At 38.9% G+C, this 27,998-nt stretch overlaps 1 protein-coding gene across 3 annotated transcripts; it reads left to right on the top strand.

Moving 5' to 3' along the window:
• On the top strand, positions 1–27,979 carry gtf3c2 (general transcription factor IIIC, polypeptide 2, beta). Of its 3 annotated transcripts, none has more exons than XM_066704641.1 (19): positions 2–201; positions 1,678–2,080; positions 2,376–2,727; positions 3,947–4,235; positions 4,493–4,584; positions 4,696–4,773; positions 4,864–4,962; positions 5,111–5,338; positions 5,847–5,958; positions 6,153–6,270; positions 13,877–13,908; positions 15,135–15,264; positions 16,649–16,793; positions 19,405–19,566; positions 20,346–20,433; positions 21,873–22,001; positions 22,137–22,292; positions 24,458–24,565; positions 25,858–27,979. In XM_066704641.1, the coding sequence occupies exons 2-19, from the start codon at positions 1,756–1,758 to the stop codon at positions 26,086–26,088; spliced, it is 2,874 nt and encodes a 957-aa protein (XP_066560738.1). In that variant the 5' UTR covers positions 2–201; positions 1,678–1,755; the 3' UTR covers positions 26,089–27,979. The 3 variants fall into 3 exon arrangements, with proteins under 3 accessions (XP_066560756.1, XP_066560738.1, XP_066560747.1); XM_066704650.1 differs by having other exon boundaries at positions 2–145; XM_066704659.1 differs by lacking the exon at positions 22,137–22,292 and having other exon boundaries at positions 1–201.
• The last annotated feature ends 19 nt before the right edge of the window (positions 27,980–27,998 follow it).

The raw sequence follows: 27,998 nt of genomic DNA on the forward strand, positions 1-27,998 counted from the left end.
AGAGAGGCGGGTCAAACTCAGCTGCCCGGGACTGGAGGAATCACAACAAACATGGACGCTGTTCTAGCGGATGTGTGCTTTGCAGTCAAATTGCAATGACACTGTACTCCTGAGCCTTATCTTCGGATGTGTTATTCTGCTCGAGGTGTGTTTTACTTTCTCCAGACTGCATTTTAACCCCGGAAGCCCTGGACCCGGAAGGTATATTGTATGGGTGCACGGCGCGGCTCTGTGTGAGACTTTGCGTTTAAACATGGAGATTCGAAACGTGTCTCTCTGGGTGGTTTTTCAACACATTGCAGCTTTGCAGGACGGGTTTAAAACACTGAGCTATAGTAAATGTGCGGAGAAAGGCCTCCCCACTCGCAGGTCTTTTGTGCTGCCGGAGCTTCAAAGTCCTGTGCCGCCGGGGTTACGATATTGCTGAGCGAAAGATAATTGAAAACAGGTTTAAATGAGAAACAAAAGGACATATGCAATCGGTAGTGGCTCACAGATAGTACTTCTGTTCGTTTTGTAAATTCTTTAATTCGATAGATTATGTTGTTAATCTTCTCATTCGTACCTCCTCCATCATTACCATACTGTGGCCTCTTTACAATATTGATAGCAAGCCGTCTGTATGAGAAGGAAACCGTTCATATGTGGTGTGGTGACAATGTATGAAGAGTACTGTGGGCCAGTATGTTTCCACTGTGATGACATGGCTTGGGACTGGTAGAGTAAGCTTGGTTTCTCCCCCTCTAGTGTTAACACATGTCTCAATGGCTAACATAGGCATCAATCCAAGCCAATGTTCATTATTTTCTTGAAAAACAATTACTTAAATAATTACCTTCCTGAAAATGATTACCACTTGTCAGTAACTTGTGTTGAGAAAGAAGCACAGCATGAATAATTGTAACATCAGCAAATGTGTCGATCACGTAAGGACACTGTAGCTCATCTCTACAGCAGCATGCAGTGCATTTTATGTGCACGTATCTAACACTGTTGTAATAGTGGAAATATACAAGGCAGCCATAGAAATGTAAACAGAAAGATGACGCCTAGCCATTTTGAAGCAGTGTTATGCATTTAGAAAACAGGGAATAATGGTATTGAAACAAACGAGCATAATTTTTTAGTAATTTATCTTAATCATGCACTATGATTAAATCCAGTGACCAAATTAGGATTATGTTTGGTCTGGGTAGGGTCCCCAGTACACTTTCGTTAAGGTTAGGGTTGTTTTTCTACTGACTTAACTGAATTCAGTGTAGATGTGAATGGTCCTAGCTTGTAATTTTGGTTTTGTTGGAGTTCAGGCTACTATTAGGCCATGTTGCGTAGATGCAAATCACTTTTATCATTCTATGCAGGGTAAATTAAAATGTTTAAACTAGGTTGGTAACCTAGTTGATTTCGTATAATAAGGCACACCTCTTCTCTTAAAAGTTTTTGTGGCACACTGTTTGTTTTAGGAACTAATTTACTTTATGTAGGCCTAAATGAGATTTTTTTGTTCAATTGTATTTATTATGTAAGTGAGACTTAGTGCCACGGCACACTGGTTGGACACTTCTGTTGGAGGGGGTGGGGGAGGGGGTGTCATAGCTGCTGTGTCAGGTGGATGTGCATGTTTTCAGCTCATGTTAAACCTTCAGAAAATCATTAAGATGTATTTGTCTTATCCAGATATAATGCTGTAGGACGTTTCTTCTGTGGACGTACTGTGTACTACTTGACTGCCAGGGAAAGGGACGAGGGAACTTAATGGCAGCTGCTGCCCAGGAGGAGTGCAGAAGCAACGCTATGGGTGTGCCTTCAGAACTCAACCTCCAGGGACAGTCTGCCACTGAGCAAGCAGGCCCGGCCCGCAGTGAGTGCCCAAAGAAGAGTGACCGAGCCCCAGGAACGGACGCACACAGTTCAGCCTTCCTGGAGTCAGGAGAAGAGAAGCCAATGAGTGAAGGGATGTCACAGGAGGACCGCACAAGCGTTGACCTGCCAGTTGAGAATGGCACAGGAGACAGCACTCAGTATCGTGAAGAGTCAGCGGACTGCTCTGGACAGCAACAGAACAAGAAGGAAGGTTCCTGTGAGTATAAATCACATTTTTTATGCACATTTTGTTAAAATAATAAAATAAATAAATAACAGTATTAACTCATTTAATGAAAGTTCTTATTTAAAAAAAAATAGATTTTGAAGTTTGCAAGTTTATGAACACAATTTTGAAGGCTCGTATAGCAATTCGCTGAACAGTTGTGTTCTATGTATCTTCAGTGAAGTCCACATTTTAACGGGTTTTGCTGAAGAAGATACGTTAGCCGGTGCTTTGTTTCCCCAATTTCTTTTCTTGCTGGAAGAGCTTTCTCCTCTGCTCCTCACAGGCCAGATAGAAGACAGCCAGCAGTTGGTCCCTGAAGACACCCCTGTTGAAGACTCCTCTTCTGCTACCCCACAGTCAACAAAGCTTAGCAGATCAAGAAAGAACCCTCTGCCCAAGAAACTGCTCACTCCACCCCAGGCATCAGGCCCACAAGCCAAACAGACCACAAAGACCCCCCAGCCGGCGAAGGAATGCAAGAAGAGAGGCAGAAGGACTAAGGCAGAGCTGCTTGCACTGCAGCTTCACACATCGCTGACCAGCACCCCAACACCAGCAGAAAAGAAAGACCTGGATGATATCATCAGTGATGAGACGACCCCAGGCGGCAGGCCCAAGAGGAGAGCAGCCAAGGTGTAAGACACCACTTGGCCGCAGTGTGATGCGTGTCCTAGGATTCATTCTGCTGTACTGTGACTGTGAAGGCTTGTAGTTTTCCATTTTAAATTTCTGCACTGTGAACCTATATCATTATTTTATTATTTTATATATTATCTGATGTTTTCCTATCTAGTATATTAGCTTTGTGGTATTTTTTTCCCATCACTTTCCGCACACTTTCCCAGTTTGTTCTGGAAAATGATGTTTCTTTGGTTTTTGCTTTGGAAAGTTATTTCTTGGGAATATATGACACTGCTTATTATATATGGGTGCATACATTATATAATACATTCAAACCAGAATGTAGGTTTAAAATACTAATGTTTCAGTTTTTTTCCAATGCCAGTTGGGAATATCTGGTGCAGTGTGATCTTGTGTAAGAATGAGCAAGGACACAAAAAGCCACTAGATGGACCCCTTGATCCATAAATTAATGTCTTCAAATACAAGTTTACTTACATTAATACAAATATATTTAAATGTTTATTATCATAGCAGCCGTATATATTTAGTTTTTTGTGAATGTAATTGGATTACACTGGTTATCACTCTTTTATGAATGCCAACTTTATCCCCAACTATATGAATAACGTATTTTAGTTTATGCTGAATATTAGGTTATAAAATATATCTGCAGCCTTAAAGTCAACTTGAATTTATTGAGAGAAAAAACAAAACATAAGGGCCAAAACTGTCCAATCTGTTAATTTGCTTTACTGTAGTTTGACACAAAGCAAGGATGTTCTCTTTAAAGATTTATGAAAACAAGACAAATTAATCTAGGTTATCACGTGGATTTGGAGCAGAAATTTAAATTTGTAATATAAATATATTTGTTTGTAGGCAGTGGTCCTTTACAAACTGGTAGATGTGTTTAAGTAATTAAGTGTCTACATTTGTTGTTTACTGGCTGAGGAGTCTTGGGAGTAAGCTATTCTCTTACAGTTTTTCCTCCTGAGAAGAATGCGATATAATGTAAAACTATCAATAGATAATTAAAGTAAGGAAAAGATGCATTAAATTTAGGTTTTTGTGGAGATTTATTTGAGGTAGAAAAAGTAAAGTAAGTTCTACTCAGGAGAGAAAGCTTTCAAAGTCATTCTGTTAGTGTCTCTAGTCTTTGGGAAGCACCAGTCAGACTTATGCATGCAGGCAGGCCTTTGACTGATGATTTTCAACTGCATTGTATCGCAGCGCTTTGCAGTACCTGCACAACCTGGCTGAGGAGATGGGTGGCCCCACCTGGTCTGAGAAAACTTCGGATCCAGCAGAGCCAGACTCGGGCAAGGGCCAGAAACGCGGGAGGGGGAAGAAGAGGAAGACCCTGGATTATGACAGCTCCGACGACGTAAGCAAGGATGCCGATTTCGTTCTTCCAAACACTCAGGAGATGGACATAGAATCGGAGGACGAAGAAGACATGGAGGGCTTTGCCACTGAGGTGCCAGAAAAGGGTTTCCGACCACGGAGCACAGCCGCTGCTGTGAGTATAGTCATGGTGATGGTGCAGATTGTATGTCAGGCAGGCTGTGCAGATAAATTACTGTTTAGCTGAAATCTTATAACTTTCACTCGATCATCCATTAATGTGTTTTGTTTTGGGTTTTTTCCACATTACATGATGTCAGTACTCAACCTTCAATGGCCTCACATCATGGTATCTAGTCCGCTCTACATACAGCTGTGTCTTTTGAGTGTCTTCTGAGTTGGTTTTGTTTTTTGTTTGCCAATCTTGCACAGAATAAACCCAAATATTTTGGCATGGCTGCAAACGGTTTGCCTAACAATGTGATGGGACCTGTGTGGAATTGCACTCATGTCACTAAAGAGTTGTAAGTATCGTTAACTTGTCCTAGTTTTGACAAAGTCTACCAACATGATTTAAAAAAAAATTCTAAACAATCTGACATGTCAGTTCATAAAGTAACTTGTCTGTCTTGTAGCCGTGAACAACACTGTGCCTCTTGGGCTTTTCCTGAATGGATTCCTTCTGTAAAGGACTGGATTTTTTTGTCCTCCAGGTACAATTTTGCTACATTTTGATTATAATTTATATATTAAAAAATAAAAATGCTGGTACACAGTAGTTAAGAAGCGATTTTCTTTCCCAGTGAGAGTGAGAAGTATTTACCCAAAGAGGAAACATCTCCACCCTTCAGGATAGAACGAGAGGGTGTTAGTGAAGAAGACAACCTCCACAGAATAAAAAGGTGCAAAGTCTTTATTTTTCAGTTCTGAGAAGTACAGTAAAACCAACAAATGGTAACAATTAAAGCCTTTCACACATATGAACTAAATTAATTAGATCCAGCAAGAAACCCTGTCAGCATTGTGTTTACCCTGCTGCCCTGCCACCAGATTTGAATCCCTGTCCTCCCACCATGAGCGCTGGGACCTGACGTTTTTTGTTGGCGGTCCTGTGTGGTCTATGGAGTGGAGCCCCTGCCAGGAAGGCTCGTCTGCCAGCCAGTATGCAGCCATATACAGCAACAGGGGAATGGATGATAGACACAGGCTTGCGGGTACCCACTCTGAGGCGGCGCTGCTACAGATCTGGCATGTGGGTGAGCTACAGCATGATACATGGTGGGTACCACAGTTATCATAATACACGGCAAAAGCATGTTCATGTTATTGAGGATAGTCTATTTTTTGTAACCAATTGTCAAACCCATTTTATATTGTTTATGATTGATTGTTTTTTAAACCCTTATCTCTTTTCCTCTTTGCACATTTCCTGGCTCCTTTATTCTTTCTGATAACAGTATCAGAAACAGAACTTACCCATTCAGTTACACATTGAATGTGCTATGAGAACCAAAACATAGTTGGTTTGTCTACACATCCATTTTTGATATGTGTCTCCAAATGATGACTACAGTGCTTTATTACTGATGCACCTATACTAACAGTACATGGTTCCCACGCTTCTAACACTATGTCAATGTTTTTAATCAGACATGTTGCAATACATATGTACAGGTATTTTGCTACTGGTTACAGCCTTCATTACCAGACTGCCAAACAGATTACATGACATTTCACTACCTTTGATGTACTAGTTTATCTGGATTATATTTCATTTATGTTTTAGCCCCAGGACCAAAGCATCCTTTGCATACGGAATTGCCTTGGACTATGGCTGTATATGGGATATGAAGTGGTGTCCAAGCGGAGCATGGGAACTGCCCTCAACTAACAGGAAGGTATGAAAAAGGTTTTTAAACTCCATATAGGGGAAAAGGAGAGCTGCATGTTTCATACACGTCTTCAGAAGGACTGCACTTCTTATTTCAAAGCTGTTCACGCTGTCTGCAGTTGTGCTGATCTGAGATTATTACAAGGAGCACTGTTTCCCTTCTGAAGCAGTATGTTGAGTTGGTTTTATTTCATCTTGCAGGTTCCTCAGCTGCCAAGGCTTGGGCTGCTTGCTGCCGCTTTTTCTAATGGAAAAATTGCTGTGTTCAGCCTTCCACACCCAGAGGCCTTGGCTGCTTACAGAAAAACTCACAGGAAAGGTACTAAATGCTTTCATACTACTCATACTAAAGAAAACCACAATGAATACAATACCTCCATACAATCAGCTGATGGTGTTTATATAAACTGGTAGCCTTAATCAGTATATTCCATGTCCTGGAGTTTGAGATTTTGATCTACAATGCATGCATAGCAAATAGCACCATTCAATTAAAGGTTTTTGCGATACTGGACTGTAGTGCGTACCCATTATTAGTTTATATCTTATGCCTGTAGTTTGACAGCAGTTACAGCAGAGGGCACCTTATGCCCTGAGAAAATGAGAGAGAAGCAGACCTATACCAGAACAAAATCTTTACAGGACCATTTGAGAGAGTGAAAATTAGAAAGTGCATTTTATTTTCTAAATAATTTTCTAAAACCTTTAATTAACAAGTTCACTTTGTAAAGTGGTATTATCGTTTGAGTAGATGTGTGGCCCTCACCATAAAAGTGCTGGCAATACAGCATTATCTAAAATAATATGTATCAATCTATGTATATTGGCGGTTACTGTACTCTTTAGCAAAGCATATAACCTCTGTCAAATTCCAATACAGGCAGAGGGTGGTTTGCTAATACACTATACAGACACTGGTGGTCAAAACTGATGTCACTAGGAACCTTATTAAAATACAACTACAGTGAATGAGCGTGCGCACAGAATACTGCTTAATGCCCCAGTAAATACAGCTTCACCGCAAGCTCAGAGTGTGATGTCATTGTAGCTTTCCAACCAAACATCTTCCTGTTTGTCTTATGTAAACTAAACGTGTTTAAGACTCCAGAGGTTATAAATTACTAATCTTTCCTATCATTTTATGTTACCTTTTGCAGGCATTTTGTGTTATTATATATGACTGCAAAAGGTTCTTGTGACAATACCCTACCATAACATGGCACTTGGATTAAAGTGACGGGACTAATCAGAGCAAGCACATCAATATCAACTCCTTATTTTCATTTAGATTTTCTTACAATTTGCATTTGATATAGCTGTATTAAGTGTCATTATCACGTTGATGAACAATCCCTTAATTCACACTTCTTCCCGTAGACATTTTATGATGTTTAAGAAATTGAATAATGTTGGTACACCACCACAAATGTGCGCAACAGTAAAATTACCAGAGATTGTCAAGTTGTCACAGTCAAGTTTAATGTAGTTGTTATATGGAATATTGAATAGAAATAGGGAAAGGCTTAGTTATTGTCCTCTTTCTTCTTCAGCAACTTTTGTAAGCACAGCTAGCTCTCCTTTCTTTACAGGATTTTGTCTGTGCTCCATTAAGTAAAGCACTTACTTTTCTTGGATGTTCCCTCCCAGAATAGCCTTCATTCTGAAGGGTAGCTGTGGATATCCCATCAATATATTTCACCCCCTTCTTAAAATATTGCATGGTAACAGTTGGAGTTACTGATGTAAGATGGCTGAAAGATACCTCATGCTTTTAAAATGTATGCTTCAGAACTTCAGAAGGATAGTAATGCAGTGTCACTTTTTTGTAGGCAGCCTAGATTTCAGTTTTAAACACTACCTAATTCTTTAGCTGTCGTTTCGCCCCCTCTCTGGACTGATAACATGGGCTGTAATGTTCTCCTTTCGCCAGTTCCAGGGGTCAGTGACAAATTGATGGGAAGAAGAATGGTATCCTATGATACAGGAGCTGCCAACTTTAGAACTACTGGTGATAAGCCATCCACACTGCCTCTTTTATTAATGTCTGGATTAACCAAGTGTCTGTAGTCATCACCCTGACTGACTGGAACAAGAAAAAGCCTGTTTTGCCCGTTTGTTCAGTGGGCAAAGTTAGGAGTAAATATTCCTTCAGATGTATTCTTTCTTTGATGCCTTTTTTCTTCAGTTTTTGAAGAAGATTCATAAAATATAATGATTTCAAATTTCATTATCAACACATTTCTTAGCAGAGGCCTTTACCCAGGCTGACTTACAATTGTACAATACAGTATGTCACATTACTTTTACAATTACCCATTTTTACAGGTGGTTGAAATAACATAATTTAAATTGCACGAGTGTTGACAGAAATCTCAATAGAGACCCATTGTTTTTGGCATGTGTAATGACTGCCAGGTAACATTATATTTTATTCTAAAGTTTAACTGGATACACTGGAGATTTTTCAACAATGTTTTATAGTTTTGTCTTTACATAAGGACCTGTATGGAGGTGATGTTGGCCATTTTAGAGACAAGAAAATAAAAGGGCCTGAGAAGTTCCTGTTTCTGCGGGAATGTGTTTGCAGTGTTTAATGTGAGGTTGGTTGCTGTCTTTCTTCAGCATGCGTTTAGAATTATTGGTCATGGGGGAGGCTTCTCTTTAGCACAGAAATATGTTAAAAAAAAAAACAGGCAGCTCCTTCACGCAGCACTTTCATCAAGAATCTCTGGACTCTGTCTGACAATTTTAGTTACATGGGCTTTCTCTCTCCAGTACCCATCATGTAATAGGCTTCTGTGTTGAAATGGAAATATTTACTACTGAAGTCTGACATAGTCTCATGTAAGGGCCATATCTGAACTGGAGTCTCACACCAGTGTATTGATGTGTGGCAGTGTCACTTATTCCTATTAAAATGTGAAATCCCAGTAGTGCTGCAGAGTCAGTGTATCGTTTATCTTGCTGCTGAAAGCATTGTGTTAATCCCCATGGGGAGGGGTGGGGGGACTGTTAGCCTCAGAGCATGGTCTCTGGCAGCCAATGATGTTGGTTGCTAGCAGCACCCAGCTGATTTTTAAAGACAGGCTCCCCAGTTTTTCACTTCAGTTTTGTAGCCTTGAGGGGACAAATACAACTTCCCCCAAGATAATATTATCTGTGAGCAGCCAACAGTAAATCGGCACGTTGCTTTTTGTCCCCCTGCATTATTACCCAACTACTGTTGCAGTGATTGATGTACTCTGTGTTCTGTGCTCACTGCAGCCACTGATCCTAAACAGACATTATTTCTCATGTGTGCATGTTCAGGGAAGGCTTAGAATTAATTATTATTGGAAGGAGAAAGAAAAATATCATCCTTGCGTCATTTGTCTTCACTTCAGAGATTTTTATTTTACAGACTACAGACTTTTATTATTGTATGTATCAGAATCATACATTCAGGAGAAAAATCTCAGTGGAAACATGCTGCCTGATGAAGGTCTGTCAAGATCGTTGCTCTGTGAATGTTTTTCTTAGTTATTTTTTGTTGCCTGCAAATGAGGTCTATCTGTTCTATGACTAAACACAGTGGATTTAATTAACTTTGAGAATAGTTAACATATGAATTGAATATTAACTTTTTTGAATAAATATGCAATGAGAAGGTTTTTTGTCTGTTTTGAGCTTTTTAAGGAATATCTTTTCAAAACAAGTCATTCAATTAATTATTATTTTAATGTGCTGGTTATAATTTAAAATAATATATATTATGTATTATATATATTATATACACTCACCTAAAGGATTTTTAGGAACACCATACTAATACTGTGTTTGACCCCCTTTCGCCTTCAGAACTGCCTTAATTCTACGTGGCATTGATTCAACAAGGTGCTGAAAGCATTCTTTAGAAATGTTGGCCCATATTGATAGGATAGCATCTTGCAGTTGATGGAGATTTGTGGGATGCACATCCAGGGCACGAAGCTCCAGTTCCACCACATCCCAAAGATGCTCTATTGGGTTGAGATCTGGTGACTGTGGGGGCCAGTTTAGTACAGTGAACTCATTGTCATGTTCAAGAAACCAATTTGAAATGATTCGACCTTTGTGACATGGTGCATTATCCTGCTGGAAGTAGCCATCAGAGGATGGGTACATGGTGGTCATAAAGGGATGGACATGGTCAGAAACAATGCTCAGGTAGGCCGTGGCATTTAAACGATGCCCAATTGGCACTAAGGGGCCTAAAGTGTGCCAAGAAAACATCCCCCACACCATTACACCACCACCACCAGCCTGCACAGTGGTAACAAGCCATGATGGATCCATGTTCTCATTCTGTTTACGCCAAATTCTGACTCTACCATCTGAATGTCTCAACAGAAATCGAGACTCATCAGACCAGGCAACATTTTTCCAGTCTGCAACTGTCCAATTTTGGTGAGCTTGTGCAAATTGTAGCCTCTTTTTCCTATTTGTAGTGGAGATGAGTGGTACCCGGTGGGGTCTTCTGCTGTTGTAGCCCATCCGCCTCAAGGTTGTACGTGTTGTGGCTTCACAAATGCTTTGCTGCATACCTCGGTTGTAACGAGTGGTTATTTCAGTCAAAGTTGCTCTTCTATCAGCTTGAATCAGTCGGCCCATTCTCCTCTGACCTCTAGCATCAACAAGGCATTTTCGCCCACAGGACTGCCGCATACTGGATGTTTTTCCCTTTTCACACCATTCTTTGTAAACCCTAGAAATGGTTGTGCGTGAAAATCCCAGTAACTGAGCAGATTGTGAAATACTCAGACCGGCCCGTCTGGCACCAACAACCATGCCACGCTCAAAATTGCTTAAATCACCTTTCTTTCCCATTCAGACATTCAGTTTGGAGTTCAGGAGATTGTCTTGACCAGGACCACACCCCTAAATGCATTGAAGCAACTGCCATGTGATTGGTTGGTTAGATAATTGCATTAATGAGAAATTGAACAGGTGTTCCTAATAATCCTTTAGGTGAGTGTGTGTATATATATATATATATATTTCCCCTCCCACAGGTTCCTCTATTACATGTATTACCATATATGGTGATTCTTTAGGGAAATCAGAACTTGGCACAGTCACCATATCTGTTTCATTTTGCAGAGCAGTGACATAAACTGTAGCACTGTGATGAAATACTTATTTTACAGTGTATTGTAACAAATGAAAACAAAAAACACAGAAAAGTACATCAGTATATTGCATTGGCAAGCAGATTTCAATGTAATTCTACTATTCCTATAGATTTTCCAATTTTAGATGTCTGTCCTCTACATTTCAATGTATTCAACTTAATTTGTTACACACAATATTAGTTAGATAACCATATAGGGTTAATGCAGATCGTAGACGCTTGTTCTTTGAAGCTAAGACTGAATCAGATCAGACTGTAAAAGGTCTGAGCTTTCAGATCCTGCACACAGGCAGTAGAATAATATTGTGCAGTAGCTGATGCTGGATTCCCTTGACTGCCCTGGAGGAATTTTCTTAAATTAAACTTGATAGTTCTACCTCTGAAATCTGAATTGACTCATGACTAAACCCTGGTTTTACAGATGTAATGATAGTGTATTGTTTACATGGTGTGGGAGATCTCTCTTAAAGGGAGATTGTACGTCTCAAGAAGCATGGTAAAATAAGGCAAAGTAAAGTGTGTGACAGGAATTTTTCATGACTCGTTTGTCCTCTATCCATTTACCTGAAGGCTGTGTGCACCAGATAAAGTGTTGATTTTCCAACAGAAATTCCATTGTTTCCTTCAGATTTCATCTTCTACAACAATCTAGCTTCTTCCAGTTCATCTCCAAAGTTAACAATGCTCCTTTGTGACACTGACTTATTTGTAGTGTTCTTTAATAATAATAATAATAAATTAACAATTGACGAAAAGGCAAACAAAAGTGCTCATGGTAATGTATAGGGCAAACTGGCAGTATGATTCTCATTATTCTTCACCCAGCTCTTCTTCAGACAGCCGAGAAGCAGGCAGCCTTCTGTTGTTGGAGAACACCATTAAACTGCCTTTATTGGAATTGAATTCAAATACTTTATCCCCATTCTTCAGGAGCTTGTGGTCTTTTAATACCCCGTAAGTCACTGTCAGGCATTGTTACTGTGGAATTGGAAGGCCATGTTTGCTCTGTGAGATAAGAAGGACTCCGGAGAGGTTAATTAATGTTATGGATCATTATTCTCAAATTGCCAGGCCATTGTTGTTATTTTTTTGTTTTTACTCTTTTTTGGATTTAATTAGTTATTTTTGTACACATTTTTATAATTTGATTCTGGTCTAATTCCAGTTCTGCAATCAACCTCCAGAAAGCATTGTATTATTTTTAAAGCAAAGAAACCATCCTTTACAAAGTAATAGGTTCATTTTGCTGGACTGAAGACTCGTTTTCTGCTGAGATCACATCACAGGAATTTGCTTTCTTTGCCTTGGTTGAATACAATAAATAAAGAATGGTGAAATTATTATGAAGCCTTGGACTTCAAGGACTTGATTATGAGTTCTTACTGCACAGATAACAAAACATGTCTTTGTTAGACTAGTATGACATAAGTTAATGGCAATGGATTCATTCCAAATGGTTTTATGTGACTATTTATTAAAATAGTACAGTTCCAGTTATTTAAGTTCCATGTTAAAGAAGGAATGCTTTACATTTTTGGGAGGTTTTAAAAGGATTTGCCCAAGATAGGAACTGTAGATTTTTTAAATGGATGCAGTGTGTTCAAGATCCAATCCAAAATTTGAATCCATACTGTAGCTTCACCTGAGGACCAGCCTCCTACCTCACCATGTGTTACATATACAGCAAATCTGTCTCTTGCATGTCTGTTTTGGAATACATTTTTACAATTACAGCAAGCATTCGGTGTATTACCTAAAAATATTTCCTTTTCCCCTCAGACTTAACCAAAGAATGTGCTGCTTTGGTCCTGCACTGTTGCCTACCTGAGCTATGTGTTCTGGCACTGAAATAGTTAACCAGCACAGTGGCAGCACCTCCAGCTTCTGTATCCTGGTCCCAGTCTGTCTTGCTCAGATAATTATAAATGGCCCTTTTTTCTGTATGAGAGGGTGTGTGAAAAAGCCCGCTTCTCCTTGCTCAATGGAGATAATTTACTAGCTCGTTTCCATCACACAAGGATCTATAATTGAAATGACAAAAAAGATGCATCGCTACGCAGTTGTTAGTGTCTGAAGCTATGAATTTCAGCCTAGTACCTGACACCCTTTTCCCAAGGGGCTGTCAGTCAGAAAGGGCTTAGTCAGCCCATCGAATGGGTTTACATTTTAGGCTGTCTCCTGTGTGCTGCGGGAAGTGGGCATGCGTTGTAATGTTATCGACCTGATCACTGCAGAAAATACATCAGAAGTGGAAAAAACAAGCGGAATGCTGGGAGGATGGGCTGTGCTTTAGCTTCCCACAGATTTATGGCCAAGTGGTTCTGAGTGATTTTCTTATATTGACACTACAGGCAGTTTCTACCATAGTAATGTTCATATCATACTTAAAATGGTTGGAGTTGGAAGTTTGAATCCACCATATCTTATTCAGAATCGCACGTCAGCTATGTGAAGTGAAGAACCCAGAACAATCTGTGTACAATGGCTCACGTTTCGGTGGCGAGCTGTCATGCCAGACCATCTCAAATCTTGAAAGAAGCCTGGCATTATTTATTTCTTCTTCCCATGAGGGAGATCAGAGTGTTTAGAAATCTTCAGTCAAATTTTGTGTGTTTGATTGCTGATTGCTGTACAATGTAAATGTTGTAAACCCATAATCATACTTTTAACAATTATTTAAAATGGTTTGGTAAACTTTTAAGTTACAAGATTATAGAAATTACAAGTGTATTTTTTAATACAGAGCATTAATCTGTATTTATTTTTCTCCTCATAGGAGCAGTAAAAGAAGAACCTCTGATTTGCCAGGTGGGTCCGTTATTTTGTACAGAAAACAACCAATTACGATGTAGCCTTCAAGTCACTTCGTCAGAGTTCAAGATCAGAATTTCACTTCATTGCATTTCTTTATTTTTCCATTTAAATTTGTGTTTAAGTTGATATGGCAGCCAAAAGGAAGGAACTGCCTCCTTCCCAGAGGGCTTTGTACACAAGATTAGCTTTTGTACATTTTGTTTAAATTAAGCCGTTCATGCACTTAGCATAATAATTTCTGAAAGGTATATTTCCTGTGTGCATATTCATTGGAATATGAGAATTAATTTTAGATTCAGGTAAACCTGGCAATTGTTCTTTACTGCCATGGGTAAATGAAGGTATACATCAGATTATCTTCACAAATTTGCCTTACCGAAAAGGTATGATGATAACATTTATTTTAATATTGTCATATATTTCACAGTTAATATATAGAGATCATAAACCACTTTTATATATTTTGGCCATATCTATAAGGTGAAAAAATGTAAATGTAAGTAGATATATTTAAACATACAGCAAGACACTTTAAAATTTCAATCCATTTGTGTTACATATAGATTATGTAATCCAAAAAGCAAGGAGGTTATGTCACTTGTTCAGAGACATTCAAGAAGTCAGTGGTTGAACATGGTTTTGCTTTCACTACTAAAGTACACAACCCATCTTTCTAGAATTTCCCAATTGTGTCGAGCTGTATTACAAGAAACATACATCTTTTATGCTTTTGCGCTTTAACTAGAAGAGAGTTAACAGTGCACACACAAAACAATTATGCGTCGCTATTATTGGTACTATCTGCACAGTGTGCTGTCGCTGCATTTTAAGTGGATGACAAATCATTTGCTTTACTTTTGTCAGATATATTCAGTATTTATGATGATTTACCATGCTGCAAAGATGCTGAATTTAGTTTTTGGTTTGAATGGGCAAATTAAAAATGCTGCCTTAAAAGCAATTGAATAAAACAAAGCACTAGTGAAAAAAATAGAGAAGCATGCTCATTTGTGCTAAACAAATAGAAACTAATTTTCTTTTACAAATGAAACGCCAACGCTTTGGCTTAGCTGTGTGATGAGGCTGATTAAATCTGCTTTGGTTAGAATTATGTGACAGAGACAGTGTTTTGAATGAGTTATGGTCAGAGCAACCTGTTTCAGCTGATAATTACATCATAAAGGAGCTCATTGTCTGTGTTCTTGTTGATATCTTTGCAGGTGCGCTGCACTGCTGTTTTGAAAGTGGGGTCGATACAAGCTGGCAATAGCTCCCAGTGTGGGCAGTGCTTCAGTCTGGACTGGCTACCAATGAAACCACATAACACCTTGGCGGCTGGTTTCTACGATGGTATCTATTGATTCGTCAGCCTTTTAATAAACTTCTAACTACATGCGCATTAACTTAGTTTTAGAATGTTTTTCTCATTGCAGTCAGCTTGTAAATGTCTAAGCACATGGATGTTTTCATTTAAAAAGAATGGGGTAAACAGACAGGGATTCCTTGCCAGATGGCTGGTTGATTTTGTGTCCCTTTACAGTTGGAGAATTGAAGGAAAATAGAGACTAATGTGTTATCTGTGCAGTTTGCACCATTAAACAGTGCTCTCGTTCTCTTCACTCATTAGTTGTGGTATAGTTGCAAAGGGATTTGTAATGTGAAAAATACTGTTATTACTGTCTATGTTAACATCTGGCAGCTCAGTGTTCGTTCACTGGTACAGCTTCCTTGACCAAAATGTCCTTTTAATAGTTGACAATGGTCACTCTGATATCAAATACCAATTACCATGGCCAGGACTCTCCTGGAAAATGATGCAAAGCTTGGCATAACCCCTCTGGCTGTTTCCTCAGCTCCCCATTGCTTCAGAAGCAGAATAAAGGAGAATCCCTCAATTACTTACCAGTTTCTTTGACCTTCATCATTTTCATCACTGGGCTGTGTTTTTAGCTTAACGCATTCACTCCAATGCTGACAAGTCAGAAAGCAAAAGTCCTCTTTTCTGTTGTAGAGTGGGTAAATTTTCATTATATACTCTACAGGTCATTTGAAAAGTCTTACTGAAGGAAAATCTAAAGGATTACTCTCAAACCATAGGCTTATGTGAAAGTTTATTGTAATTTGAAGTGAAAAATCTGGCAATGGCATGGTTTTAGTTCCATTTTGACTCCAATTAAACAATAACCACATTTAATGGAGTAAACACTGCCCTTTCAAACTTTCAGAGCGAACTTTGCTGCTTATTAGGCTAATGATGGTCTATACTAGAGAAAAACGTCCTGATCTTGGCATCTGAATTCAGCATCCTTGATTGATTTTTGTGTGATCATTAAAATCCATATAAAAAATTTGGAAACAAAGTTGACAGATTTTCTATTTTTTGTTTTTGCTTGTTTGTTTTTACTGTTTGTTTTTCAGCTTGACTCAACACTTTTTATATATACTGCGCTGCGCTCTCCTGAGAAATTGAAACATCATGTGTGGTCATGCCTCATTAGAAATCAGACCTCCTTGTGGGGGAAAGATGCTACACTTTCAAAGGGTGCAAAGAATCTGAATTAGTAATGACAATTTTTTAAAGCACAGAATTACACACTTCCAAAACTGACCCAACTTCATCAGTGATTAAAACATAATTATGTATTTCAAGTGATTCTACAGAAGATATATATTTGTATTTTTCATCTGATTTTAACAATATTTTATAATGTATTTCCTTTTTATCCTTTTGAAGGCACGGTGGCCTTGTGGAACCTGGAAACCAAATCTTTGCTACAGCGAGTGCGCCTGGCTAATGGCAGTTTAACCCTGTATCCATATCACTGCTTTATAGCTCATGACCATGCGGTCCGCGTGCTTACCTGGTGTAAGGCCAGCAGGTAGGAGAACTTTATGTCCTCATGTTCATACAGGTGATGTTCCACAGATCTCAGATTATTTTCTGTACAAAGAACATAAAACTGTTTTTCTTTGAGTGTCAGTCACGCCATAAGCATCTAGCAGCTGTACGTTAATCTGCAGTTTACCTGGTTTTCCAAGGTATGATTCCTTTCCTCAGATTTGTGGTTCCACCCAGTAGGTCACTTGACTTGCCTTTCCGGCAAGTCAAGTGAGCTACCCGTCTCTGACAGATCGGCCTTATCAATGCTCAGTGATCTGACTGCAGTTATTATACAAACCCTTCCTTCACAGAGAGAGGTATTTGCCTGGTGCCCTCCTCTTCCATGCCTTCAGGTCTACCGTAAACCACCAGGCTTTTAAAATAAGATGTACATCTAATATCTAGACATGACCAGTGCCAGTGTTTGGGCTTTGAAAAGCAAAAGTGAGAAAGAAAGGTCTTCGGTTATGAGAGAGCTCTTCTTGGTTCCACCTATAAAACTAAATCTTAAAGTGTAACCAAACCTTGGGTATATGTGTGTGTGTGTGTGTGTGTAATATATATATATATATATATATATATATATATATATATATATACATAATAATTTGCATGTTTGAATCGGATACATCTGCAATTGTACAATGAAGCTTCATACAGTAAGACCACATTAACATTCTACTCATACTGTGTCTTACCTCTGCAATCCCATATTGCCCTCAACCATAAAAAACGTTGACCTTCCAGAAGAAATCAGCATGCCTTCTGTGTACGTTTCCAGCAGGCAGCATTAGAAAAGCTCATTTGGAAAATGACACCTAATGCCACAAGCAGTGAAATGTGAAGCAGTGTGTATTTGGGGAAAAAAAACTATCTAGCCTTCCAGCAAAAGTTACTGCAAAAAGAAATGCAAGATAAATATTATGTTTAAAATTAAAAAAAGAAAAAAATCAATGGCACAGAATTGAAAACAAGTAAGCAGATGGCTGTTCAGTGAGCAGAAAAAAGTACATTAAGATTTTCATATGTCAACAGGAGCTCTGAAGATGTCATGTAAACATCTCCTTTAATCAGTAGGTTGTTCGGCTGCCACCGTAACATTTCTGTAGACGCATTATTCAAATGAGAAAAGTGTTGGACTGTGTGGGATTTCTCGTACAGTACGTGGTCGAGCAGCCTGAAGGAAAATCGAAGAGCGTTAACAAGTCTTAATGCCCATGTTTTGTTGTTTTACAAGGCACAGCATAAAATATGTGTTTAAAAAATACTAAATTCCTTAATTATGAATCACAATATGTGTTGTATGTTTTCATTAGGAAGTTATACATACTCTAGAGGTTTGTAACCCATGAACATTTTGTATGTATTAAAAATCTTTACGTGTTCTCCTTTTCACTTCCACCCCTGAACTCTATTTTTCTAAACAATATTTAAGAAATCAGTATGTATTTTCTTTATTAGTCTGATTGTTTTATTAGTTCTAATGTCTGTTATTAATCAGAAAAATGGTATTAACAAAAGGGATAATTTACTGTTAATGTGATAAGTGTGAACTGTATGCAAAACATGATCATATTATTTGGTACTTGTTATGCCTGCCACTGGTATGTTTAATTAAGTCATCATTTCATAACTGTATTACAGTATAAACTTCTAACAGTGGCTATGTATCATCTATTTAACGGAGCGGGAAAAAGACACATAATTAAGGAGTCTGCAAGGTGACTCATATAAAGGCAAGAAATGAAAAGTCAACTTGCAAATAAAAAAACAAGTCTTGTCACTCCACCCTGTATATGCAGAGCACCACTATCTTTTTTTTTTGTTATATCATGATGTTCACTTTTTCTCCAATAAATACTTTTTTGTGACATATGGACTGAATATGGGACGGGAGCTGCTGTCCATTCTTCCTTGAATGTATAATCTGTTTTATATAAACTCCCTGGGATAAGGCACCCCGCATTTAAGGTTTATTAAAACTGTTGTAGCGCCAGTTTGAATATCACATATATATATATATATATATATATATAGCATCTAAAACATAGACAAGACTACATTTAGCATCACCGGCTCTCAATATTGGTTTCATTGTTCATTGTACCTCATTGTTCAGTCCTGCTCATTGGTTAGATTTATGGTTAGTCACAAGCAAACATGTTTTGGTGACACAGTGCCAGATCAAACTGATTTAAAGGCATTTGGGTTCATGCCCTGAAAAACAACATTTGGCTTTGTTTTGTCAGGTCATTTAAGTAATTGTGCAATATTTGGCTATTGTTTCTTTCAACTCTGTGGTTTTCAAGTCAGAGCCTGTGATAAATTCTCAGTTTAAAGGATACCATTGATCAGGATATCTCTCCGAAGCAAAGCTGTTAGATTGGTGGCAAGAATAGCAGTGGAGTGCAGCATGCTTGAGTGTAACGTTGTTAGTCCATAAAATCTTTTCATTTTCATAAATGTCAAATAAGAGACATAAATAGCCTCAGAAAAGCTACAGCAGGGGATCAGTATGAGAGATTAATCTTTGTATCCCTGGTGATTTTAATGCCCTAATTGAACTTCCACAGAATTAACTCGGGCTCTTTTTATTTTCAACCCCTCAGTAATTTAATAGTCACTTCCAGCGAGGACAGGAAGGTGAAATTCTGGGATCTCCGGAGGACTTACGAGCCAGTTAATGTCATCAAACGCTACCTCACCACCGAGATCTCATGGCTGCTGCACTGGTCCGGAGTGTGTGTGTCACAGGAGAACTGTTACGCTACGTGAGTGTCGTTTGTCCTTCGCTCGGATCGAGTGACTTCCACCCAGTGTCTGACCTCTGATTGCACTGAAAAGTCATCTGTTAGTGTGTCCTGCCCGCAGGTGGGATACAAAATGGCAATGAAACCACATCCAAAGAAGTGGCTTCTAGTGAACTGCCATAAACCTTTGAATAGAAAGAAGCATACAGCTGCTCAAAGTGAATGTGTATCTGCCCGGTTAAATTCAGTGGGGTGAGAAATGAACTGTTAATAAAATAAATAATCACATGAACAGTCTGTTTTTTTGCAGTTTTAGGTAGTGGCAACAACTACTATTTTTCATTGCTGTAAGGGGACTAAAAAGTATAGTATTTTCAGATACTGTTATACGCTCATGACACATGATAAAAGTTTACCTAAAGCCATTTCAATAACTGGATTTTTTCATTCATTATTTCACAAAATTGCAATTTCTCAAACTAATATTGAAATAAAATACTTTCTTAGAACACACCTTAATCCAGAGTATTTTACAATTCTTACAATATAATATCTATTATTTTTTAAATGCATAATTACCCATTTATACCACTGAGTTTTTACTGGAGCAATCTAGGTACAATCCCTTGCTCAAGGGTACAACAGCAGTGTCCCCCACCTGGGACTGAATCCACAACCCTCCACTCAGAAGGCCAGAGCCCCAATCTCTACTCCACACTGCTGCCCAGTATGTTCTTCCTTGTTAAGTAATTTTCTAGAACATCTTCTTTCACAGTTTGTCATTTTGTCTTTGCTTCTAGATTCGGGCAAAATGGCATCCATTACCTGGACGCTGGTTACTTCGGATTTAAGCCGTATTTTGTTGCTCCAAGGAGAGGAACAGTGTGGGTGAGTCTGTCATGCATCAGCAGTCTTTGACAGGGCTGGCCTTTAAGATACACAGGCAGAAACCGAGACCAAATCCTGTGATTGTGTGGCAGTGCTCGAAGTGATGAACTCAAAGTAGCACAGTAGTGCGCTGCATCACACTTCTGCAGACGGACAAATTAATGCAGAGGAGATCATGAACGACCTCCTCCTAGGACTCGGTTCCATCAGACATGCTCTGTGTGCTGCTGCTGGCAGCGTGATAAAGCAGCCCCATGTCCAGGTGAAATACTGTATCTCAACAGGTGATCGAGGCATTGGATAAATACTGCCTCGCAAGGTTGATGTATGTTCCCTGTTGGCGTATTTTTTAAACAAATTTATAACCCTTGTACTGAAACATAAATTTCACAGAGAGTGAAATTAATCTATTTCAGCACAATTCAGTACATTGTAGGTTACATTCTGGGCAAGTTTTAAAAATCCATGTCCAAGTACAACAGTGTGTGCGAGCTTGCGTGCATGCATGCTTGTATATATACATACAGTTAGGTAAATAAATATTTGGACAGTGACACAATTGTCATCATTTTGGCTCTGTATGCCACCACAATGGATTTGAAAAGAAACAATCAAGATGTGCTTTAAGTGTAGACTTTCATCTTTAATTTGAGGGTAGTTACATCCAGATTGGGTGAACGGTGTAGGAATCGCACCCATTTTTATATATGCTCCCCCCAGTTTTAGTGTCTCAAAAGTAATTGGACAAACTAACATAATCATGAATTAAATTGTGAGTTTCAATACTTGGTTGCAAATCCTTTGCAGTCAATGACCGCCTGAAGTCTGGAACTCATAGACATCACCAGAAGCTGGGTTTCTTCCCTGGTGATGCTCTGCCAGGCCTGTACTGCAGGAACACCAAAAGGCCCAGGCCCACCAAATTCACGTAGTGTATACGAGATATACAGTAACAATATATAAGGTCTTGCATCCTAAAAAGCTGATAAGTTAAATATATATACTCACAATAGAGCTTCTTACATTACATTGCATTTCATCAATCCTTCCTGTTCTAAACCTGCATTCCATAAATACACATATAAATGTATGCAAAAAGTCATTTATTTAATGGTTGCATGTTCATATCCTGTGTGAAACCACTATTTCACATTTCTGTTGTTTATTTTTTACACATTGATAGAGATTTAACTTTCCATTTTAAGTAGTTCTGCATACAGTTGCAATTTTAAACCATTCGAAATAGAATGTCAACGCCATCCCCTCCGGACACACCTGGCATCCATAGCTACAGTTACAGCTACAACTGCCTTTCTCTCTCAAATACAGCACTTATTATCACATTTCTTATGGGGTTTCTAATATGATGCTATACCATATAAGGTATTGTCATGTTTAATGAATAACCAGCTGTGTGTTATTTTCTTTCTGTACCAAAGAGCATATCAGGCTCAGACTGGCTGAATACCTGCGTGACAGGAGACACTACGGGGGAGCTGATCATGATGGTGCTCTCAGACATGACTCTGAACCCCAACAACATCAAGCGGCCCATGGACCGCAGATTTGTAAGTGCACACTTCACACTCATGAGATGCTTCTTCCTGTAATTATTTTGTTAATCTTACTGCAGGTCATGTGTAGGAAAAATACATTCCCTGCAGCTCCAAAGTCATGGTAACTAAAACATCGTTGCTTTATAGCCTGTCTGCAGAGCCGAACTTGTTCAGTACGAAACGGATTCAAAAGCACAAGACACGGACACTGATGATTCCAGACTTAAAGCAGATATTAGGGAGCCCCGGACATACAGTGAAGCAATTAAAAAATACTACCTCCTGTTTCACGATACAGATATGGTGAGTGTGAGGTTTTGTGTTTTTATTTTAAGTTTCTTTACGCCTTCAAGGACATTTTTTTGGTGTAGATTTATTTACCAACACAAAATATTTTAAATTCAATTTTTGTCTGGATGTGTTTTTTTTGTTTTTGTCTTATATTGTTTTGTTTTCTTTTATTTGTTGTTTTGTTTCCTCCAAGACCAGATTGTCTCTGTAAGCCACACATGAATGAAATGCATTGAGAGTTGTTCGCTTCCAGGGGTCCAAACACACTGAGGCTGCCAAACTATTGCGTTTGTTTACAGGGAACCACGTGGCCAAACTGCAGGGCAATGTCCTCTAGGCCTCACTGTGCACCTGCCCAGTCCTGCCCACTGAGGTGAATAGAACCTTACCCCCAGGAGAAGGAAACCAAATCTTACCCCCACTGACCATAACTATAGTCAGATTTATTGACATGGGATCCTCCCAGACATTTCTATCTGTGTGCTGCAATGTGGAGATTGTGAAGCTTGCATATCTGTGTCAGTGCAGAGGCAATGAGTCACATTCTTTAAAGATGCTGATGGTATGCATTGAAATTGCATATGATGGCACGAATAGCAATCAAGAGGCAACCGCTCCATCATTCCATTGTTAACAGAGAACACTGTGACTTTGATGTCTACATTTTTCTGTTTAAAGCAAAAAGTGTGTTGCAATATCCATTTTTTATGTAAACAATACACCTTTAATATTACCTACTATACCTACATGTAATTCAGAATAATAATTAAATAATGCAGAGGAGAATACATGACATTGTCTTCCTGTTGCAATAACATCAGGGCTGCTGTTCTCGGCTGTGTGCAGGGGCTCCTGTAGAAACCCTCTGTAGTTGCTGTGCTTGTACGTGGCTCTAAGACTATCCGTACTGGTCCTGTCTGTCAGAGATGCATTTCTGCTGCAGCCCCCGGGAGCTCCAGTGACCATTCCCTGGCCATTGTTATAGGCCATTACACGCAATGAGAGAGTGGGAGAAATTCATTTAATTTATTAGGTTAGTTATCTCATAGACACACCTGAGTGATCTGCCCGGATCTTTCCAAAGGGAGAATGCTATTTTCTGGATATGGGGGGGTCTGGATTGGTCTGGAGAATTCGCAGTGTTAGCAATGAGGCCCTTAATGACTAGTCGTCTTCAAGCTTGTGTTGATTAAGTGCTGTATCCATCATTAATTTAAAAATTAATCTCCCTTCTGCCCTGAGTCCGCCATCTGTTCTCCTGTGTTCCACTCCAGTGACTCCCCCATTGACTGCGGCAGACAGGAGCGCAAGTCTGCCTCTTCCAGCCCGTCACGGCCTATAGAGCGCATGCATTACCCACAGCCCCTTCCCCCTTTGCCAACTCAACCCTGTGTGTCTAGAGTGTAACTATAACTGGGCAAAGGTAATAGGGCTCTGCTCAATTATTGCTCAGGTCATCTGCATTGTACTTTTTCTTTTCTTCTCCTACAGAGAGCGAAGCCAAACTATAAATATGATTTTATTCTGTTTTTATTTTTATTTTCTATCTTAACTGTGCACTTAAAACTAAATACTCTCAGGTTGCGTTTAGGTAATAAAGTCAATATTTAGGGTGGTATTTACGTAGTGTTCAAAATGTTGCTAATGATTTTAAAGGTCCCTCTGTGCTTTAAGAATGATTTCGTCAATAACTATATGATGATCTCAGGCACTGATTTGTGTGAAAGTACTCTCTTATATTAATTTGAATGCCTGAAAAGTAATGGTTTTGCAATTTTATGAAATTGCAGTTAATTACTGTACCTGCAGAAGCAGTAGCTCTGCTGCAGACCTCCTGAGCTGAAGCTATAACTGTTCTTCTGTACTTCTGCTGTTTTAAGATCCATTCCCAAACAATATGAATGGTGGACATACAGTGCTATACATTAACAGAGCTATAAATACTGTTGCTCGCACATGCAGTCTCCATTTAGAGTCTGTATGATATTGTTTTCAGATGTCCCATTAACATTAAAAATAACATGGCACACGCCACCATAGCATTGTGTTAAAACCTTATTTTCAGCAATAGAGAGTCCAGCATTGAACAGTGGAAGACGTTCACTACAGAAATGCACTGGCATATACAGCGTGATCATGTAAAGGTTGTATAATTCGAGTGATGTATTTCCTTACAGAGGACCTTTAAGAATGCCCTCAAGCGAGATCCCATGAAGCACATGTACGCCACAGAAACCAAAGGTGCTCTGCCTCTTGACAGGATGCCTCTTGACTCCTTGCATAAGGTGAGTTTTCCTACACCGTACCGCCCTTTCCGTGGTCTTCGATGGCTTATTTCTTCTCATTGCAGACAGTAAGATGAAACGCACTCAAGGACACCCACTGAGCGCTTTCATTGCCCATCACTTTCCTCTGTTTTTGCTGCAAACATTTTTTCTCAGTGCTGCCAAAGCACCAGAAGCCGCTTTTATTGACTTGCTGAAAACAGGCACAGTACATCAACTGTTGTTACAGGGTGTTTTTTTACAGTTTTTTTGTTAACCTTAGAGTGTAGTTCTAGTATGTAGAGCCCCTCAGTAACTGAACAGAAAATTAATGCAATGTACATGTGCTTTCAATCAATAAATGTGCGATGCCTTGTGTGGTACAAGAGGAATGTAAATTCTATAAACTCGGATAGTTTTTCAATCACGTGGTTGATAAAGGATGATAAGGTGCTGCAGAACCTCGGTTATTATTTTTTGTTCTGTAGCAGGTCTTTATCAAAATGAGAAAGCCAGTGGTGTATACTGTTGCAAGCCAGTGTGGCTGTTTGCATTTGCAAGCTGTGTCAGACAAAAAGGCTACATCTCATTGGTGACATGAGATAAAGACAGACAGAAAGTAATGATGTGTAAAATTAAGAAAATGTCACTTTGGGTCCCAGGGATAAGAAATCTGATAGAAACCAATAGAAAGAGATCAAGGTGAAGCCCTTGGAGCCGTGACTCTGGGGGATAGATGCACAGTTTCTGTTTCAGTTTTAAATTTTGTCCTTATTCTAAAACCGAAATCTTGATATATATATATATTAAATGGTATTGTATTATTTTGAAGTGGACTTTTATTTTTGATTATTTTAAAGAAATTTATTTTATCCTTTGACGTCGTAATGTGAATTAAACTGGAATTGAGATTTCTACACTTTTAAAGCAAGTTGTCATTGTGTTCAACATGCACTTCTTTCACAATGCGTTGACAAAGGTTTTGATCAGAGTGGTTTTACACTGGGAGTGTAATTAAGTGCTTTCTTGTGAGTTCAATTATTGATCTGAAAAGGCAATGGGGTTGTAGGTTAAGCTGACTTATAATTACTGTTAATTGATTGCAGTGTTAATTGTTGTGTTCAAATGAATACTTGTATAGTGTGTGTGTGAGAGAGGGAGAGGAGAAGAGCGGCACTGCTTATGAACATGCAGTTACTTATTGCAACAGTAAAGGGTTTCACCTCTTAAACCTCCGTCTCACTCAAGGAGAATCGGCGGTTCGACATTTTAAATCGCTGGGGTGTCTTCATTGTCTTGTTTCCCACTGTCAGGTCCGTTTCAACCCCAACCTAGGATCGCACAGCTGGGTCCTATCAGCTGGGCAGGCCGGCATCGTCCGAGCGCACTGCCTGAGAGGGATGAACAGTCCTGTCGTCAGCAAACTGGTGCATGAGAGCCAAGCGCAGTTCAACACCATGTATCAACCTCAGGGAGCCACGGCCAACGAGAGCACGGTCACGGCGGTGAACCGCAGTCTGGTGGGAATCATGGAGGTGCAGTGACGTGGCCCTGGGGGACCGCTTTAACGGCCCTCTGGGACTATAGTACTGCAAGACTGAGGGAAGCCAGAGTACCTGAAGAAATAGAGAACCAGGGATTTGTTTATTTTTTTAAGAAATGCCTTCCCTCATGAGATGCATCCCATAATGTCTGGATTCTAGTATAGTTGACGGTCTCATTAAATCGTCACCCGTTTTAATTATTGTAGTTTTGTTTTTATATTTAAATTATTGTAAGTTAAACAACAACAAAAAACTATTTTCATATTTCTTATTTTTATATATATTTTAGACTAAATTAATGTAGATCATTTTAAATGCTAACATCTTATGTTAAAATGGCAGTGTTAGTGTTTTTTTTTGTTTTTTTAATATATATATAAGAATTTAAATGTGGTAAAATGGAATATTCTAGCACTTAGCTTTTGTAATTACTATATATCCAAAACATTTTTGTCATGTTTCTTGTAGTATGCATTCCGTATTTACAAGTTCATTTGGGGATCCCTCTGACATTTAACATGTCTGCATGTACTTTTGTAGTTTACAGCAACAATTGTATATAATTTGTCATATGTTGCCTGTCTTCTGTCTTAAATGTTTAAAATGCTAGTTTTGTCCATTGGATCAATACTTAATTTGTAATTTTACTTTTACCACTAAAAGAGTGTAGCAGTCCTGGCTAACACAGTTAGTGATATAAATGTGAGTTACTATTATGAATGATAATCTATGTGCTATGGGGAGTATATTACTACTCTGTGGTCAGTGTATCTTAATAGTCCTACTTGGGGTAACATGCTGGGTTAATTATTTAACCTTTAACCTTAAGAAATGACTAGAGTTCGAAGACATGTGAGGAAGAGGACATTTGCCATAAAGGTCTTTCACTGAACAGTATTATTGTGTAAGTGTAATTGAATGTTGATCAGATTTAAGGTACGTCACACTGAAAGCTCAGTGTTGGGGATAGTGGTGCTTATGGTAGAGGGAATAATGCTGAGTGATGAAGGGAACACCATTTATAATTGGTCTTAAGTATACTTCTCATGATTTTCCATTCAACTTTTTTAAAAGAAAAAGAGTTCAATATTGCCTGCAGCTGCACTTGAAAAACACGCTTCATCCTGCATGTCGTTGAAAGCAAAATCACTGGTGAACATCGCCATGGGCCGCTGCAATACTGCCACCTTGTCTATCGTTGAAGAGCAGAAGTGTCCTTTTAGTTTTGTATGACAGCTGTTTGGCTCTGTTTTGCTGAAGCTGTACTTTTGATTTTTCTGAGCGCAGATACTGTCATATGGAAATCACCTTCTAAGAACGAGAGCAGTCTGAGTGTTTGCCATTCCCCTCCTCCAGTGCTTCATCCATTTTCCCAATGTTTCACAATCTCCCCTTCTGATGGGAGGGGGAGTGTTTGCAGTTTTTTGCTTTGGATTTGTTTGTTTCTAGATGCATTACAATTGTAAACCTGTTTAAAAGAAGATGGCAAGATGTAAACTGGTGGATTTGTTGTTGTTTTCACCTCCCAGATGTTTCAGACCTACCATGTGTTTTTCCATATGAGTCAACACCTTTGAAACTTACCATGTAAGTTTCTGAGAACCACTGCACTAACTGCTTATGCTTAGTGTTGGTTTACCAGGTGTTAACTAGGTAGTTTAAAAGTAGATGCTTGGAAATCAGTTTCAGTACAGATGTACCACAATTATATTACAAATTTCATGAGTATTCAAGGAATGTAAAAGTATTTTGAATAGTTCCCAAAAAACTCTGCCCATCATGAAAAGGAAATAAAATGTTTTTCATTCCAATGTAGAAATTGATCAATTCTCCTATGCGGTGGAATCTTGGTAACCTTTATAAGTCAATAAACATAAATGTTTCAAATGTTTGGCTTTTGGACTGTGATT

Source organism: Amia ocellicauda, chromosome 1 (genome assembly GCF_036373705.1).
Source record: "Amia ocellicauda isolate fAmiCal2 chromosome 1, fAmiCal2.hap1, whole genome shotgun sequence".
NCBI classification, from domain to species: domain Eukaryota; kingdom Metazoa; phylum Chordata; class Actinopteri; order Amiiformes; family Amiidae; genus Amia; species Amia ocellicauda.